The sequence below is a fragment of the Formica exsecta genome, unplaced genomic scaffold, assembly GCF_003651465.1.
Source record: "Formica exsecta isolate Colony F162 unplaced genomic scaffold, ASM365146v1 scaffold32, whole genome shotgun sequence".
NCBI classification, from domain to species: Eukaryota; Metazoa; Arthropoda; class Insecta; order Hymenoptera; family Formicidae; genus Formica; species Formica exsecta.
In genome coordinates, this window is record NW_021850453.1 from 237,422 (window position 1) to 254,891 (window position 17,470).

Below are 17,470 nucleotides of genomic sequence, written 5' to 3' on the forward strand. Positions count from 1 at the left end.
AAATATTTATTGACACACAAAATTATTTCCTTTTCTTTTCGTTATTGTAAAATATATACTGGATGCTCTAAAAAAATATTTGGATAACAATAAAATATATAAAATACAATAGTTTTATTTTATATAAAAAATATGTATTATTATTATAATCATATAGTCCATGTATAAATCTGAATTCTTATAAATTTAGAAACACAGATCGTCATCAGGATCGTCCTCATCTATATCATCTATATGATCCGGATGATAAAATATTCTGGATGTATTTGTTGTATTAAGAGTGTAAGGTAAAGGAGTTTTGTTTCTTTGTTCCATCTCTCGAGCATTCATCTCTATTCTAAATGATGATTCAATTTTCACCGCGTGACTTCCATTTGCTTCTGACTTGCTAAAATTTACCGTTGTAATCTTCTCAGCGTTAATCCGATAAGATGTACTCTCCTGTTTTATTATTTCTGTTTGACATACTATAGAACTACCCAATTTTCTATGGATGAGCCTTGCAGTGTAAATTAAATCATTTATAGAGCTAATTCCGGTAAATTTCTCTAGCTTAACATAAGTAGTACCCAAAGTTTCAATTGCGGGAACTTTCTGTATAATATCTCTCCGATAAATGCATATAAGTTGCGACACCTGCTTACTTAATTTTTCTATGAACGATAGAGCCTTTGCTAGACCTGCGTATAGAATTAAGGAACTCAAGCAATTGACAATAACTATATTCCGAGGTTTCAACTTGATAGTTTTAAGTATACATTCAAGATTTTCTATATCTTTCTTTGCAACTTTGTTTACATCTATAGTATAATAATCGTATAAATGTATATTCTTGGATGTAAGTGGTGTAGGTTCGTTGTCGTACCAAAATGTTGGATCAGAAAATGACAATAAATCTATACTATAGTTAGGATCCTTCTCCTTCCACGCATGCAGCCATCCAGCTATTAATGTTCCTGCATACATTACATCTAATCCTGTAAGATAATTAGTACTTTTCTGACTTGCAAGACATATATAAACTGTTTTGATTCAGATTAAGTATTTGATTAAAAAATAACCAACCTTCATCTATAACAATTACTCTTGCTCCTTCTAGTACAGGTAATTTTTCCATATATGCCATTTTACATAAGATACACTGTACGTAGCTTCACAGAGGAAAAGAAAAAGAGATAAAATATACTATTGGCTATACTAGTGGCACTATTGTGATGATTACAATAAAAAATACAGAGAAAGATGATAATGTACTTGGAAAGATACGATTACATCGACTCTTACTATGTGATATTGGATTTCACCCTTATACTTTGAGTGACTTTATCAATAAAATATCAATGATATGGGTATTTAAAAGTAATCATTTTTTATTACACGATGTGTCATGCGGACGTGAAACGACAAACTAAATACGAATTACGTATCGCATATCGCATGTAATTCAACAAGCATAACCAAATCATCGAGTCATCGTCATTTTACGACGAATGTTTTATGCCGAAAATGTGAGTCATTGCTTAGTAAGATATGTTTTGTAGTTTTATTTAAATCTTTAATCTTTAATAAAGAAAAAGATACAAGATTTTATTATAAGCCAATATTTTTTAAAATAGAATAAAAGAGATAAATATTGCCCTATATATGCGCGCTGATAAGGAGTGCGATAATATTATCGATATTGAGTTTCGAGTTACATCGACCCTTTATTTCAAAAATTATATTCGCGAAATATAAATATATAAATATCAAGAAAAAATATGTAAATATTAAAAAAGCTCTGAAAATATATACATATAAATGTGTTAATATAATAAATAATTTCTTATTATTTTACAAATTCTAGAATACTGCACATTTCTCTAGCACATATTTATTGTAACTTATTTATTTCTCTGAAATGAATCACAGAGATTATCTTCTAGAGATTTATCTTCGTCAAAATCGAAATTGATGATGAATATTTGTAAAGCAAATATAATAAATAATACAAATATGTGTCGAATGCGACGATATCTCTCTTAAAATATTCTTTTTCTTTTACGGACACGGACACACACACACGCGCGCGCACGCGCGCGCACACACACACACACACACACACACACACACACACACACACACATATATATATACACACAAAGTTCGTCAGATATTTTCTAATAAATTTTACTGCATTTTCTGTAATTAAAAAAAATATACTATAGATGTAGCAATCAGATGTAGCAAAGAGAAAGGGAGAGAAGAGGAAAATTAAAAAAAGGACGTAGAAACTATAAAGATACTCTCAAAAGAAGAAAGCGTGAAATATCAATATCTCATTATAAAAACATCACGGCATCACTCCGCTGGCTGCTGGCCGACGCTCTGTATTCTATAGATTCTATACGGCAGTACGGCGTACGGCATGTATTAACGGGACAACATAGAGTGTCAGAATCGAACTCGGAATAACGTCTTTTTTTCTTTTTCGGACGACGACAGCGTCGAATGTCGTGATTGGTGGAAGTGTTTCGTCCAATCGCGCGCGCGCTTGGCCCAATGGTCAAGGGCGTTGTCGCGGCTGATTGGTCGATAGACGGCGTCGCGATCGTGGCCGAAAGCTCCGAAACTCCGAAGCAACGTCGGGAATCGGGAATCGGGAATCGGACGAGCGTGACGTGACGACGTGACCAAAGACATAGGCATAGGCATAGGCCATAGGCGAAAGATGAGTGCCAGAGCCAAAGTGTGTGTCACATCGAGGCAGTTTCGCTCGCAATAGGAAGGTTTTATTTTGACAGTGCGGTAGGCGAGCGGGTAACGCGATGTTCAGCACCACGACGCGTCCCTGAACGAAGCTGTGTAGCGTCGAGTAGCGCGCGTACGTTGCGTAAGATCAGAAATATCGTCGCTCCGGGTCTCAGTCTCGGCCAGTCGGAGACGAGCGGGCGCGCTGTGTGTACCTGCATGTGTCACTTGTGAGTGCAGTGCGATCCCAGGGCACGTAGTAGTACCCTACCCTACCCTATTACGCGCGAGTTGTTACGAGTAACGTGCGGCGCGCCGTTTCCAACGTTCTTTTTATTATTACTATTATTATTATTATTATTATTATTATTGTTATTATTATTATTATTATTATTATTGTTGTTGTTGTTGTTACTGTTGCTGCCTTTGCCGTTGTCATCGTCATCGTCGTCGTCGTCGCCGCCGCCGCCACCGCCGCTGTTGCTGTTGCTACTGCTACTGCTGCTGTAGCAGACATCGACGACGCCGACGCTGCCGCTGTGGCCGTTGTTGTTCTCCTCATACACCTTTACCACGAGTCATAGTACGTTGCCGGTCGTTGTCGTGGCGAGTGCCAGATGCGAGACTGAGAAAGAGAGAGAGAGAGGGGGAGACAGAGAGCATCATCGCCGTCGTCACCGATGAGTTTGGCCTGCTGTTCGCTGCTACCTCTCTAACTAATCGCAAGTGTGTGTGATGCCCGGGAGCCGCTCCAGCACGGACCCAGAGCATAAGTCACCGCGGGAAAGTGGTGAAGATTCCGAGGATGAGAGCGAGATCCTGGAAGAGAGCCCCTGCGGGCGGTGGCTTAAGCGCCGGGAAGAGGTACGTGTTCGTTTATCTCTACTCATATTCTGTTCCCCATTTCATATTTTTTTCCGCTGATACCTTTCCGCTAATGTGGAGGGCTTTCGCATGTTACATTGTTTTGCATTCGAGGATTGTAGCTTGTCGCAGCATGCAAGGTTTCCTAAAAAACTTTGATTCAATAAATGTTCTACTCTTTTGTACATTTCCTAAATTTTTTGTTTTTTGTTTTTTTTGTTATACTTTTGTGATATTTCATTTGATGACAATGGAGGGTTGAAAGCTATTGTACTAATATTGAGATTAACACTTTTAACATTTATCGTTGTTGGAATATGGATTATAAGATTGATTCACTACATAATTTCTGTATTAGTTTTTACTACTTGTTTAGAGCCAATAGCTATAAGAACGCTTTCCTGTATTCTTAGATTCCTATAGTCGCTGGAATTGTACAGTTAAATTATTTCATATAAAATATTTTATTAATGATGTTTCTTAAGGTTTAAAACACACACACGATCAATATTTTCATAAGCTATTCTAGCACAAGCAGGCTATAATACGCGCGAAACTGAAGACTGAAGACTTACTCGTCTAATATTGCATTTACATCTTTCTTTATATCTTAATTTTATTTACAGATATATCTCTTCTGAAACAGTACCATTAACATATATTTGTTTAAAATACTTTTGTTTTGACATTGCGTTATAATAAATATTAGGACAACTTATTTCAAATTGCATTTATACAGGTGGACATATGTACACAGATGGTTTCATTATAAAAAGTATGCAGATTATTGAGAGATTTGCTTTTGCGTAATATAGATATCTCCTTTATATTATTAAATTTTTCTTATTATTTAGTATGCTTCATCTGTATCTTAACTCATACCAGATTCTTGGCACAAACATCTCACCGATATTAGGCTCATTCATATTTTATCCTAAAATTAGATTGCTGACGTTCTGTTATTGAATATATAACTCAATGAAATTATTTTGATTGCATATACCTTATCAGTAATTTTTAATGCTTATCCTTTATAGAAGTAAAATAATATTTATTACCTTAAATGGCATTATAAAAGATTACCTTTATACTCACTTGGATTTTGTTTAATTGTGCTTTCGATTTTAATATGCTTGTATTTTTTGAACACTGCACACATTTTATACCATTTTATATCATCTCAATATTAGAAACTATAATGAATTTTATGTTTTCAAAAAATAATCTCATTATGCTTTTGCTATATTTATTTTTACGCTTTTATATTACAGTTGCATGAGCAAAACTTATAATTTTATTATTATTAATTTCTTTAAATTAATGATATATGCTTGATATAATATTAGCTTTCTTTTATTTTGTAAGAAATAATACTCTTTATTAAATGACTCTAACACTATTTTCTTATATATAAAAATGTGTGTGTGTGTGTGTATTTTTATATTTATAATGTCTACACATTTTACATTAATCATAGAAGGTATATTTATTTCAGGTGTATGTAGGTTCGAAATCTACATTAGCCGAAGGTTCTAACTTTGGATCTTCAAGAGGAACTGAAAACGAAGTTACTGAAATGGAAGTATGTAACATTGTGAAACAGGAAGTGGGATAATTTTTATGTTTCATTGTACTTGTATGCGTTGAGTTGTTAGTTTATCATTTCTTCTCTCAAAGTACTTTGTCCAGAATTATAATAATTTGAATGAAGACAATAACAATTTGTATATATTAGACTATTATGAACTAGCAGGACATTATTGTCTCTAATATCTGTGGTGGCAAGCCCTCCTCTGAATCATCTCCCCTCTTCAAATTCTTGACAAGGTCACATCCATGTAATAGTAAATAGGCGTTGAAATCGCTTCAATGCGGCACTTTAAGTACGTTTAAAATGAATGATTACAGTAATGCAATCCATTATACCTATATATAGATTGTATCGAATAAACCTGTCCAAGTCACAGCCTATATTTTAAATATATCTGAATAATCGTGAATTTAAAAATATTATCCAGGAACTCTAGGATCATCTAGTTCTAATAATTAGAACTGGATGATCTTGGGATACCTGAATAATATTTTCTAAATTTTCTGGTAACAGTTGGGTACAGAAGAGACTCCTTTATATTACAGTGTTATATATTTGCAAATTTCTATAATGAAATAATTTTATAGTTTCTTTTTCTTACTTATTTAGTATAAAGGTATAAATAATTAAGAAATATGTAGAAATTAATTATTTTTATTAATTACTTATTTTTGTGTCTGTAGGTAGAACAGAGAGATGTTCCTGGAATTGATTGTGCCTACCTGGCAATGGATACTGAGGAAGGTGTTGAAGTGGTGTGGAATGAGGTGCAATTTTCGGAAAGAAAAAATTTCAAGGCCCAGGAAGAAAAGATACAACTCGTTTTTGAGAATCTCACACAGTTGGAGCACCCTAACATTGTTAAATTTCATAGGTATTGGACAGATACCCATAATGACAAACCCCGAGTAAGTGCATGAGATTCTGCATTTATATAAATACAGTTTGTATATATTATTAATGCGTTTCTTTTTATATTATTTTCCAGGTTATATTTATAACAGAATATATGTCATCCGGATCCCTGAAACAGTTCCTAAAACGAACAAAGCGCAATGTAAAAAAGTTGCCTCTGCAAGCGTGGAAACGGTGGTGTACGCAAATACTTTCTGCGCTTAGGTAATATAAGCCTATAAAACTATATTGAGCAAGTGCGGTATTTATTTCCAATTTATATATATCAGTGCTCGGAGATAGTTGCCCTTTTCGGGCCGATTCCGTGTTCACCTCCCATTATACATGGAAATCTTACCTGTGACACTATATTTATTCAACATAATGGTCTTGTAAAAATTGGTTCAGGTAAGTACTCGTGTAAGAAAAAAGTAGAATGAGTTTTCTCTGTTACATATTATAAAAATATAATATATACAGAGATATATCATTTTGTATGTGAGCAGATAGCATGTCTGTGCATTGTATTTAAATTTGTAAAATCTGATAAAAACAGATTGTCATATGGCAGAATTATTATTTTCTGAATTAAATAATCGGATATATAACACACAAGATGAGACTGTGTGTATGTGAGGTATCTCCATCTTTTTCTCATTCACAGAGTTATTAAAATTTATATATCTTTGTTTTATCATAATTTCTCATAGAGAAATAGCAAATATTATACCACTTTTTTATCTGAGAAATATAGAGTGAATGAGCAAAATGAATAGAGAAATTGTACTCTCTACTATTCCTGTCTCTATTTATATATCGTTTTAAAAATAAATGAAAAGAGGGTATGTAGTAGAAATACACCAAATCGAATGAAAAATGCAAATCTATATTAACATTTTCTGCTCAGTTTAAGTACTGACAAGAGTACTACATGCCTTCCAGACTCTTAAACTCTTCCTTTTTTCTTTAATATCCTGTATATATAAAAATATAGGTGAAGCAGATATTCTTAGAATTATATTACACGCTTTCTATTTACTTTTGTTACTCAACTGAAAGTAAATAAAATTTATATATGACTCAGATCCTGATTAAACAAACAACATGACAAGTAATATATTAATCTTATTGCGTGTTAAAATAGATGTTTGTCTGTAGCACACAAATACATTATAGAGATATTTTCATAAAAAAATATATACAGGGTGGTCCTCGTAACGGTCGCCACGATTTTTAAGGCACTTACAATAATCTGACATAAAAAAGTCATAAACAGAAATTTATCAGTTTCTAACCGGCAACAAATTGCAATAATAAAAATTGACCAAACATTTTTTTTCCATAAAAAAGCAAGATCATCTTCATTTTTTTAAATGCAACCCCCCTTTTTTTATTGCATATTCTTGTAGCTTATTTCGAGAGCTTTCCAAAACACTATAATGAAGTATTTTTTCATTAAGTACTTTTTGAGTTATTTTATATTTTATTCTGACATATTTTGATATAAAAAATAAAATATCTCGTAAAATATTTAGTTTTCGATAATCTTACCGTAATACTTTTATGTACAGGATAATGAGACAAAACAATTAGTTTAAAAAAAAAAAATAATTGTTTAAAAAAATACATTATAAATAATTACACTTTTTCTTAAAAACAATTTTTTTATACTAATTGATTTGTCCATCGTGGCGACCGTTACGAGGACCACCCTGTATATTTCAGTTAAATCTTACAAAAGAATTATTTGTTATAAATAATTATAATTATAAGACAATGTATTATCTTAATTTTGAAAATGAATATCTTTAAAGTGATATTTAATAATGTTATGTAATACACACAGGGATGCATCATACATGATATTTATTAATCACTTGTAAATAGTTTTTTTTTTTTTTTAAGCGTGGCCTTCTCTAACATATATATTTATATATATATGCTATATGAATGTACAAAACCATGTATGTTAAGTATCGAATATTGATTGTGATAAGAATGAATGTGTTTTACCGAATTATATTTATTTTTAAAATGGTGTTTAGAGAATTATCTGTATATATTACTATGCTCTATCTAGATTATAAAACGTTTCTCTTTCTATAATTCTGTATAATGTTAGTAACATGAGTCCATTAGAAAAATTGTGTTTAAACTACCTTTTCATATTAGGAGTAACTTGAGTCCTCATTTTTAATTGTAGCAAATAGGCTAATCTAGATAATGAAAAAAACACAGCAAAGCCTTTGAAGAGAGAGGAAGTACAAATCGTACTTTCGCCCATCCAGAGGATAAATCCATCAACGTCGGTGTCCTTCAATTGGTGTTATTGTCAAAGGTGGTGAATATTCAAGAAAAAAATCTCATTTGGCAGATTATCATCACCTAATGCTAGCTAAGTAAATTAGGCATAAAGAGGTAAACAACTACTATATTAATTATATAAGTACTTTTGCGCATTAAATATACAAGTAATTAAAATTTATTTTAATTTTTTCATTAGAGTGCACTATGTTGCATTATTTATTCTTCTGGTTATTAATTGTATTTAACTATAAAGAGGGCAAAGTATCTCTTTGTCCTTCTCACAATCCACAATCATCTAGCGCACGCATTTTCATTGTATTTTAATTATATATGTGTTATCGAGAAAAATTAAACTCGACAAATGGATAAAGATGTTAACAAACGAGGAATACAAGGTGCAATATATATATATATATATATATTTTTTTTTTGTTTATGTATCCTGTAATCCCCGATTAAAAAGGGTTCCTCAAAGCTTTCCGCTCCCAATATTTATACTTATTTGGTGAAGATGCCTCTATAGCAGAACTGTAATCAACAATAAAACATATAAAGTTACTATTTCAACAAAATAACCATTTATGTGTTTTATTTGTAAATTTTTTCACAAAAAAAAAAAAAAAAAAAAAAAAAAAAAAAAAAATTTCCGAAATTATTAATTTGTATAAAAAAAAGAAACATACTTCTCTTTTCAGAGGCATTTTCACATATGTGTATATGCGAGAATTACTATTGATTACGAGGGCTCAAGTTACTCTTAGGATAAATTTTTAGCAGAAACACAATTTTTCTAGAGTGGTTTCATTCATCTCGATGTAGGCAACAAACATACAGAATGTGTAACAAATATGTATCTCTAAAACATATTTGATTAATTGCTAGAACATATACAATTCTGTCTGATGGCTGTCCTACAAAATTTTCTAACACATTATTGAATACGTTCACATTAATATGTCATTTTTATGTTGATGTTTAGCTTGAAATGAAGCAGTTTATAAAAATGGCAATAATCTCTTTCTAATTACAGTGGCTCCAGATGCAATTCATCATCACATCAAGACTTGTAGGACGAATATGAAGAATATACATTTTGTAGCTCCAGAATATGGAAGTAAGTGTATTGTCTATATCTCGAGTTTATATGCAGATTATATATTTAAGCTTTTATTGTCTCTCTTTAAGATTCCGTCACACCAGCCATCGATATCTATTCGTTCGGGATGTGCGCTTTGGAAATGGCCGCGCTGGAAATTCAGGGAAACGGTGATACGGGTACAATCGTTACCGAAGAGAACATCTGGAAGACAATAGAATCTTTAGATGATGTTCAACAAAAAGACTTTATTCGTAAATGTCTTCAGGTGGACCCGCTTAGTAGACCGAGTGCAAAAGAGTTGCTGTTTCATCCCCTTCTATTCGAAGTACATTCTCTCAAGTTGCTTGCAGCACATGCCTTGGTCAACTCAGCTAGTAAATTGAAGAGCAATTTTATACTTTACATGCTGATATTTAATAATTTGTTATTTCCCTAGAGCTAAAATAATTATGATTATATGAGACTTAAGAGTGATGATTACAATTATAAATCATATCTAATGTTGATTTTTTTTTATAGCTAACATTTCGGAAACAATCACAGACGAAGTGTTACAAAGGCTATATGGACCAGATACCGTAGTTGCCGAAGTAAAGTATCAAGGGATGTCCCCGCAACAAATTCGTTTAAGTGATATTCCGGTTACGGAAAAATTAGAAAAATTTGTTGAAGATGTAAAGTGAGTAACTCAATCACACATGAGATGAGATACATCGGTCCGGTCTCTTGCTATATTCGATAAGTTGGTAACTAGAGTGATTTTACATTGCCAGGTATGGAATATATCCATTGACTGCATTTATGGCGAAATTGCCTCCGCCTGTCCGACCGAGGGCGATATCGCCCGAAGTGACAGAATCGGTTAAATCGGTTACGCCCGAGCCCGTGGACGTGGAGTCTCGAAGAGTAGTTAATATGATGTGTAATGTTAAGCCTAGAGAAGATAGTAGTGAATTACTTGTGAGTGGCATGCATGAAGTATTTTAGCATGCGAGATAATCTATATATAAATGGCGGTCTCGTATATCTTAAATCAATACATTTTGCAGATGACAATATTGTTACGAATGGATGACAAGATGAATAGGCAATTGACGTGTCCTGTGAGCCAAACGGATACTTCAATGCTTCTTGCACAGGAACTTGTACATTTTGGGTTTATTAATGAGGTAAATTGTCTCTTGTTTGTATTATCGTTCGAGTTTCGGCTCTATAAGCAACTTTGCGCAATATGTTGCATGACTGTTGCAGAACGATCGTGATAAAATAGCCAATTTAATCGAAGAAGCATTGAGGAGATACTTCAACAAGCAAATGGTGACACCAGGAATGGTATCGTTAACTAATCTTCCTACTCAAACTACTTTATTGCTGCCCGGTTCGGAATTTCCATGTCTGCAACACTTTGACAATTCTGTGTGCAACGCCACAACATCCAATAGTGATAGTGCAACTAACCTGCTGCCAAAAACCTCAGGTATATCTGTGTCAAGTAACAAAACGAATAAACTTCACGATGATGCAGAACCGCCGACAATCAGCGAGAGCGGCAGTTAACCATCCAGGATAACATCTGATAACTCAGTTCACTGTGCCACTTTGCACGCTTTATGTATAGACTGGCTATGTATTTTTATATTTAAGTAAACAGAAAGGGGAGAGAGAAGTGAACGTAAAGGTGAGAGGGTGCCGTGGCTAAACTACTCTAAGCTAAAGCTGACTGCAAATTAGGAACTGCTTAGGTATTTACTTTCATCTTTTTAAGCCATCAAAGTAATAGCTTTGTTGTCAAATTTCGTTGTCTCTCTATATGTCTAGAGTTTTTACGTTATACAGGTTTTGACCTGTTATATCGTTATATAGATATACGAGATAAATTGACAAAGGGTGTATGAATCTAATGTAAAAAGACCAAATACTTGTGATTGTATAATTAAGAGAATAGTTAGAGGCCTGCTGGATATATTGATTCATATTTACACGAAGCTACGTACGATTTGATACTTATCTGTCGTAATTTAATCTATCAAAGTATAGAGTTACGAACGTTTATTACGTATCGCGTGTTTTTCATAATGTCTCTTATAGAATTGCGAAAGGTGAAAATTAATATCCGCCGAAATTCTATATCCTGCTTTTCAAAATGAACATATGTATATCATAAAATTTATTTCCTGATACAAGAATTAAGAAAAGAATCAATTTAATCATGCGTACAAAACTATCTCTTCATTGTACAGCTGTTATAAAATTTATTTTAATATTTTAAAAAGGTATTATGGATGTATGCTCGGTTTTTTTCGGATGAATTTCGATCTCTCACCACTCTTATTACTTTCGCCAAAATACTCAGTCTATTGTAAAGTCTGTCTAAAAGTGAGCGAACACATACATACAAGCGTTCGCGAGAAAGAAAGTACAGTAACGTGCTCGTTCATTTACCATATTTTTAGTTTTATAGGTAAGATTATACGATGTGAATATACACACTGGCTCAATAGTGTAATTTGGCAGTAATCGGATAAAGCCACGGCTCTACTCTATACTTGGGTATTATTGATGTGATTAAACCAAGGTTTATTAAATCTCGATAAAATTAGCTGAAAAATCCTTGTAAATATTTTATATTTTTAAGAAAAATCTGTTGAGACGCAGAAAAAAAACTAGTCATATAGGTATATTTGAATGCTAACAGACTAACACAGATCTTATTATGTCTTTTGCATTTATAACACGTGCTTGGCCAAGAGATACCGCTCCAATTTCTTACCTCGGTCGAATCAATTTTCAGTAAAGCATTTTTCGTTAAGTAAACGACTAACCCTAACTAGAGGTATCTGCTACCTACCTACAACAACATAAACTTCGATCTTAAGTATGTAAGTAGATTATCAAACTAAATTGAATGTGTATAGCTTTATAATACAAATTATAAACGACGGAAGAAAAAAAAAAAAAAAAAAAAAAAAAAAAAAAAAAAAAAAAAAAAAAAAAAAAAAAAAAAAAAAAAAAAAAAAAAAAAAAAAAAAAAAAAAAAAAAAAAAAAAAAAAAAAAAAAAAAACGCGACGACTGACTCGTGGATATTATGAAAGGGCTGTACGATGACAGTGATAAATAAATACTTTAACTCGAAAGTATTATTACTTGGCTTACCTCATCTCTTTTGAAAATCGTATGTCCTATGCGCGAGAGAATCGCGCGAAACCTTATGCAGTACACTGTACTTTTGATTGTTATATTCGTTTATTGGAGGAGATACGATAAGTCCTCCTCACACGACATACAATGGACGTAAATATAAATGAAGCACGAAAAGTTTGAGATTATATTTGATTCTGATTGATGGAATGCGATGATAATCACTTTTCGCACTTTTCTCTTACGACTATTGCCAATTCACAATCAGCGATCACATTACGATCAGTCTGGCGTGTGCACAGATACGCTAGGCTAAGAAATAAAAAAAAAGACGGTGTATGTTAAACCTTGATTTATAACTTCCAAGTACATACGATCATGTATACGTTATAACGTATTATACGTGTGTCACACGTCTAGTCTTACATAGCGACAAACACAATATCAGTTTTTGAATATTACCTCATAAATAAACTACACTTTACACTGCGACATAAATTACGATTACTTTATCCATATATGGAAATATTGTGAGACGAAATCTGTTTTGTACAAATTTAACAATCTACAATTGTTTACTTGTCATACATTCCTCACTTTCTCGCAATCTCACTCACTCAGTCAATCTTCAAGCTCCCTCTTTCGCGTGCGTGCGATTAAGCAAATAGTCGAGATCGTGAGAGATACGATCCAGCATACCGCTGGTCGTGCTATCGCAGCCACCAGCTATCGCGGTCACCACGATTTCCGGTGTCTTTTCCTCGCCGTCGGGCTGCTTACGTTCGCTCGTATTGGCGATATCCGGGATGGCGCTCGCCACGTGCTCTCGGTTCTTCAGCTCCGCGTTCGTCCGCGATGACAATTCGACGTCGCTCTTCACGGCCAATGTGACGTCCGGCATGGCGCCCAATCGCGATTCCACATCGGCGCTACAGAGTACCTTAGCCGAAGGGCATTCGGGGGACACGCTCGCCACCGGCAGAAAAATCTTACCGTCGCCGCGATACTCGTTACGGAAGCTACAATGATCGTTGACGCCACTGTAGGCCACCACGTCGTTGACGCAACGAGAACCGCGCGCAGAAAAGTTCGGATCGACGAACACAGTCGGTGGTTCCTGGTATTTGCGCGGACTTGTACTGTAGTTTTCCAGATCGATGTCGTCCGAATGGTCCACTCGAATCTCTGGCAGGAATCTACCGGTCACGGGAACGGGGACGGAATTGGCGTATCCGGACGACGATTCGGAACTCATAAAATCGCGCATATCTATGCTACCCGCGGCGACACCTCGCACCTCCCGGTACGGTATCTCGCCAACGATCGAAGAGGATGCTGGAGGAATCGCCGAATCATTCTCCACATCTGCATCAGCTTTCGAGCACACTAACGGACGTAATGCGGTAAGAGTATTAATATTTTTGTACAATACATGTGTTTTTTAAATATTTTGTCAAAAAATTGCCTCGTTTCTAATGTCATAATACATACAGTATGAAGCATCATAAATGAATAAGCTCATATCATGATACCTTTGATGGGCTCTGACATGTGTTCCTCGTCCACGTTGCGTTTCCATCTAATTCTTCGCAACATTGGCCCAATGATAGCGATCTCGCCATTAATGATGTATACAATTATTATCTTGAAACCCTGTGCAACAACATTAGCGAATAATTTTAACATATCTACTATTTGAAAATACAATTACCGCGAGTTGTGAAACTTACCAGGGCAAACGATAAGGACGCGAATACGTAGTGGAAGATTATGGACGATGAATTTATATAGAAAATAGAGGATGCCTCCATGGCAATGATGCCGCATATAACGATAGCCGCACGATGCAATATTCGTATTCTGTAATAAGAAAAGTCGGTGCTTTATGAAAGAATCACGCAACTCTTATTACAAACCTTATAGAGATTTTTGCACATATACCTCGTTTCTATAGCTTCTCTCTTCATCACGTTCTCCTCCACTAATGTGTGAACTTTGTGGAGCACCCCCATGTACAATAGCATGAATACTAAAAACATCATCGTGGCGCAGCTGACAAATATGTTGTAGACGCCACTGCCATATATGAGCCACCAGGATTCATGTCGCCATCCAGTACTCTTATGTGTTAGCTCGGTCGCGAATACAGCCAAGATCGGGACACCTAAGGTAGATACATGCGGCTATAAATGATGTCTGGCAAGATATTTTACACGCGAAACGATCTATTTAAATGTACGTACCGGTTATCACGGCGATTACTGTCGGCTGAAGATGCTGACTCGGTCGAATCTGCGTGAGTTCGGCATATACTATCAGAGCCTCGGAAATAGGTGCGGACATACCCACGAGGAGAAATGCTTCTAGTCCGATCGCTACGAGCGAATAAAATGACTGAAACACGTAAGAAAGCATTAATGAAGATGTTTAAGCTTCGAATCGATCAAATTTGTAAGATCTTTAAATACGAAATTGTATCCAAAACAAAGTGTCTATATTAAAATAATTTACAGAAACTATAACATAAGTTGATATAATTTGTAAGGCTCATTTCATCATACTATTTAACATGGACAAATTACACATTAGTTCTTAACAAGGATATAATTACTTCTGGGAGATTAGTGTGGACGGCATAAATGAAGATTGCCATCGCGCCGATTAATGCACCGCAGCACTGAAGTTTTAAGAAATTTAACCAGCTTTTGTGCTTCCACCAAAAGGTACCTAATATCAGGGCAGATAGCAAGCACTGAACAAGGCAGCTGCTGCATCCGAATATTATAATGAACGTGGTCTGCTCCGTTTTTGCTAATACTACCTATAACGGCCGATAAAATTAGTAATAAACAATGGTAAAAATATATTTTTTTTTATTTGCTATGGTAAACTTTACGACATGCAATTTTCATTTTTTTTTAAATAAAGATTTAGAATGATTTGGAAATAAGCTGTTTAATTACAGGATTTCAATGAAATATACATATATATGTGCTAAATATGAAATAAAAACACAAAATAACGTGAAATTTCTTTAAATTGAAATCATACTTTTATTGCACGAGTCGTCGAGAAAACAGCAATGGTACCCATAGTAGGGCACAGACAATGCGTTGTTACATCGCCGGATACTGTATTTGCTATGCAAGTATTGAGATCCCACGATCCTGTGTTATCCATTAGGCCGCACGACGTGTTCCAGGAACCCGTTTGATTTCGTAAATGTCGGATTTTCAGATCAACCCAGATCTTGTTGTGTTTATCAGCGCCGAAGGAGGGAATCGCGATGGTGATCATTCGGGAGTTTATGCGAAATTCTAAATCCGTGCCATCGCTATGACGATAAAATGGTTTTTCGTATTTTATTATGTATTTTTTTTTAACAATCTGAAGAAATTAATTTTATATTTGCAAAAATTTTATTCGGTTTTAATTTTTATTTATTCAATTTATCTCTTTATAATCGGTTTAAATAATTTTTTCATAAAATTTATTTCAGTTTATAACAAAAATTCACAAAAAAGTGGATTAGATCATTCTCGCAGATGAACCGTTCAATCTTTCGCAAATAAATCAACTTACTCGAGTTCCTTAACGTATGCTCTTGGTATAAAATGCGACATATTTTTGTACATGATAATGATTCCAGTAAATGTGCTGTTAGACTTTATATTGCGCTGCCTTTTGGTCCATAATCGTATAGTTATTTTGTCCTCGTACCAATCAGGATATCTGGCATGAATAAGAGATTATTTGTGCAAGGAAAATGTAAATATTGATACATAAATATATTCTTATATATAGATAGGATGTAGGCAAAAGAATATATTACTCTCAGGACAAAAATCCTATCGGAAGAAAAATAATAAAATAGATATGATCTGAAAACATATGGAATAATTACACGTAATCGGTCAAAGGTACGTGAAGAGAATGCGTAATACTATCCCCGCTATGAGACTGCAGTTGTTGAATATCCACAACCATAGATGATAGGGGTAGGTGTTTGCACACATCTCTCAATTGTTCGGACCAGTGAATTAAATTGCGTTGCGTAAGCTGAAGCAGCACCGATAATTTCTGAGAATAAACATATAGAAGCTTGTAACTTAATGAAACCGAATTCGCAATAGACAGGAGAGAAGAGAATAATTTGGAACACATTTTTTTTTAATAAAAATATTTTTCGTACGAGTTCCTGATAACTGCTATTTTTCGGAGAAGATTATATCATAATGAATTTTGCAGTCAGCACAAAACTTTCGTTCGAGAAAAATGTTCGTTTGAAATTGAAAAAAAAAAAGAACCTTATTTAAATCTATTATTCGAAACTATTTCTTGCTTTGACATGGTATCTCGGTCGTCTTTACCTTTTGACTCAAGATCGAGTGCTCGTTACTCAATATGCGATTCGTTATACGAGTCAAAGCTTCCGCGGAGATATATGCATCCGACGGATCGATGCTGTGCTGATACCGTTCGATTTCCGCCAACATGCTCATTATGCGATCGCCTTCGCCAGGATAGAGCGTCAATGTACGCTTGCGCAAGATCTCCCAAAAGGCGAGGATCGTGTCTGAGCTCGTGGTATTTTGGTAACCCAACATCAGACTTCGAAACTACGAATTAGATTATTGATTTCACAATACTGGATATGCTGCCTGGGTACCAAATTGAACGTCTTTCATCAATTATGGAAAGTCAAATCAATTAAATAAATTAAAAGTTAAGTTAAAAAAAAAAAAAAAAAAAAAACTAGTATGTTTGATTAATTTTGTTTTATTTTATATTAAACCACAATGCTATTTTTATAAACTTTTAAGAATAGTGCATTATAAAAAATAAA

The 17,470-nt window shown here is 34.2% G+C and overlaps 3 protein-coding genes across 5 annotated transcripts in view; 1 reads left to right on the plus strand and 2 right to left on the minus strand.

Annotated features, from left to right (window-relative positions):
- Positions 1–97: 97 nt before the first annotated feature.
- Positions 98–1,685, minus strand: LOC115238113. Its single transcript, XM_029811676.1, has 3 exons — positions 1,285–1,685; positions 1,066–1,151; positions 98–977 (listed from the first exon to the last, which is right to left on the minus strand). Exons 2-3 carry the CDS (start codon positions 1,124–1,126, stop codon positions 187–189), a joined length of 852 nt encoding a protein of 283 aa, XP_029667536.1. The 5' UTR covers positions 1,127–1,151; positions 1,285–1,685; the 3' UTR covers positions 98–186.
- A 937-nt stretch (positions 1,686–2,622) lies between these two features.
- Positions 2,623–12,620, plus strand: LOC115238107 (nuclear receptor-binding protein homolog). Its single transcript, XM_029811671.1, has 12 exons — positions 2,623–2,960; positions 3,244–3,594; positions 5,090–5,176; positions 5,869–6,093; positions 6,174–6,307; positions 6,387–6,487; positions 9,417–9,500; positions 9,572–9,859; positions 10,005–10,164; positions 10,259–10,445; positions 10,535–10,654; positions 10,737–12,620. Exons 2-12 carry the CDS (start codon positions 3,466–3,468, stop codon positions 11,040–11,042), a joined length of 1,821 nt encoding a protein of 606 aa, XP_029667531.1. The 5' UTR covers positions 2,623–2,960; positions 3,244–3,465; the 3' UTR covers positions 11,043–12,620.
- Positions 12,621–12,961: 341 nt separating this feature from the next.
- LOC115238100 overlaps positions 12,962–17,470 on the minus strand; it is a 30,061-nt gene continuing 25,552 nt past the window's right edge. For 2 of the 3 annotated variants that reach the window (XM_029811656.1, XM_029811657.1), the window contains 10 exons: positions 16,995–17,243; positions 16,529–16,704; positions 16,207–16,356; positions 15,676–15,958; positions 15,236–15,445; positions 14,868–15,018; positions 14,566–14,788; positions 14,355–14,484; positions 14,157–14,277; positions 12,962–14,010 (listed from right to left, as the gene is read on the minus strand). In XM_029811656.1, coding sequence (XP_029667516.1) covers positions 13,253–14,010; positions 14,157–14,277; positions 14,355–14,484; positions 14,566–14,788; positions 14,868–15,018; positions 15,236–15,445; positions 15,676–15,958; positions 16,207–16,356; positions 16,529–16,704; positions 16,995–17,243 — 2,451 coding nt within the window. In that variant the 3' untranslated portion in view covers positions 12,962–13,252. The remainder of the gene's footprint in view (positions 14,011–14,156; positions 14,278–14,354; positions 14,485–14,565; positions 14,789–14,867; positions 15,019–15,235; positions 15,446–15,675; positions 15,959–16,206; positions 16,357–16,528; positions 16,705–16,994; positions 17,244–17,470) is intronic. The other variant, XM_029811655.1, reaches the window with a different exon arrangement.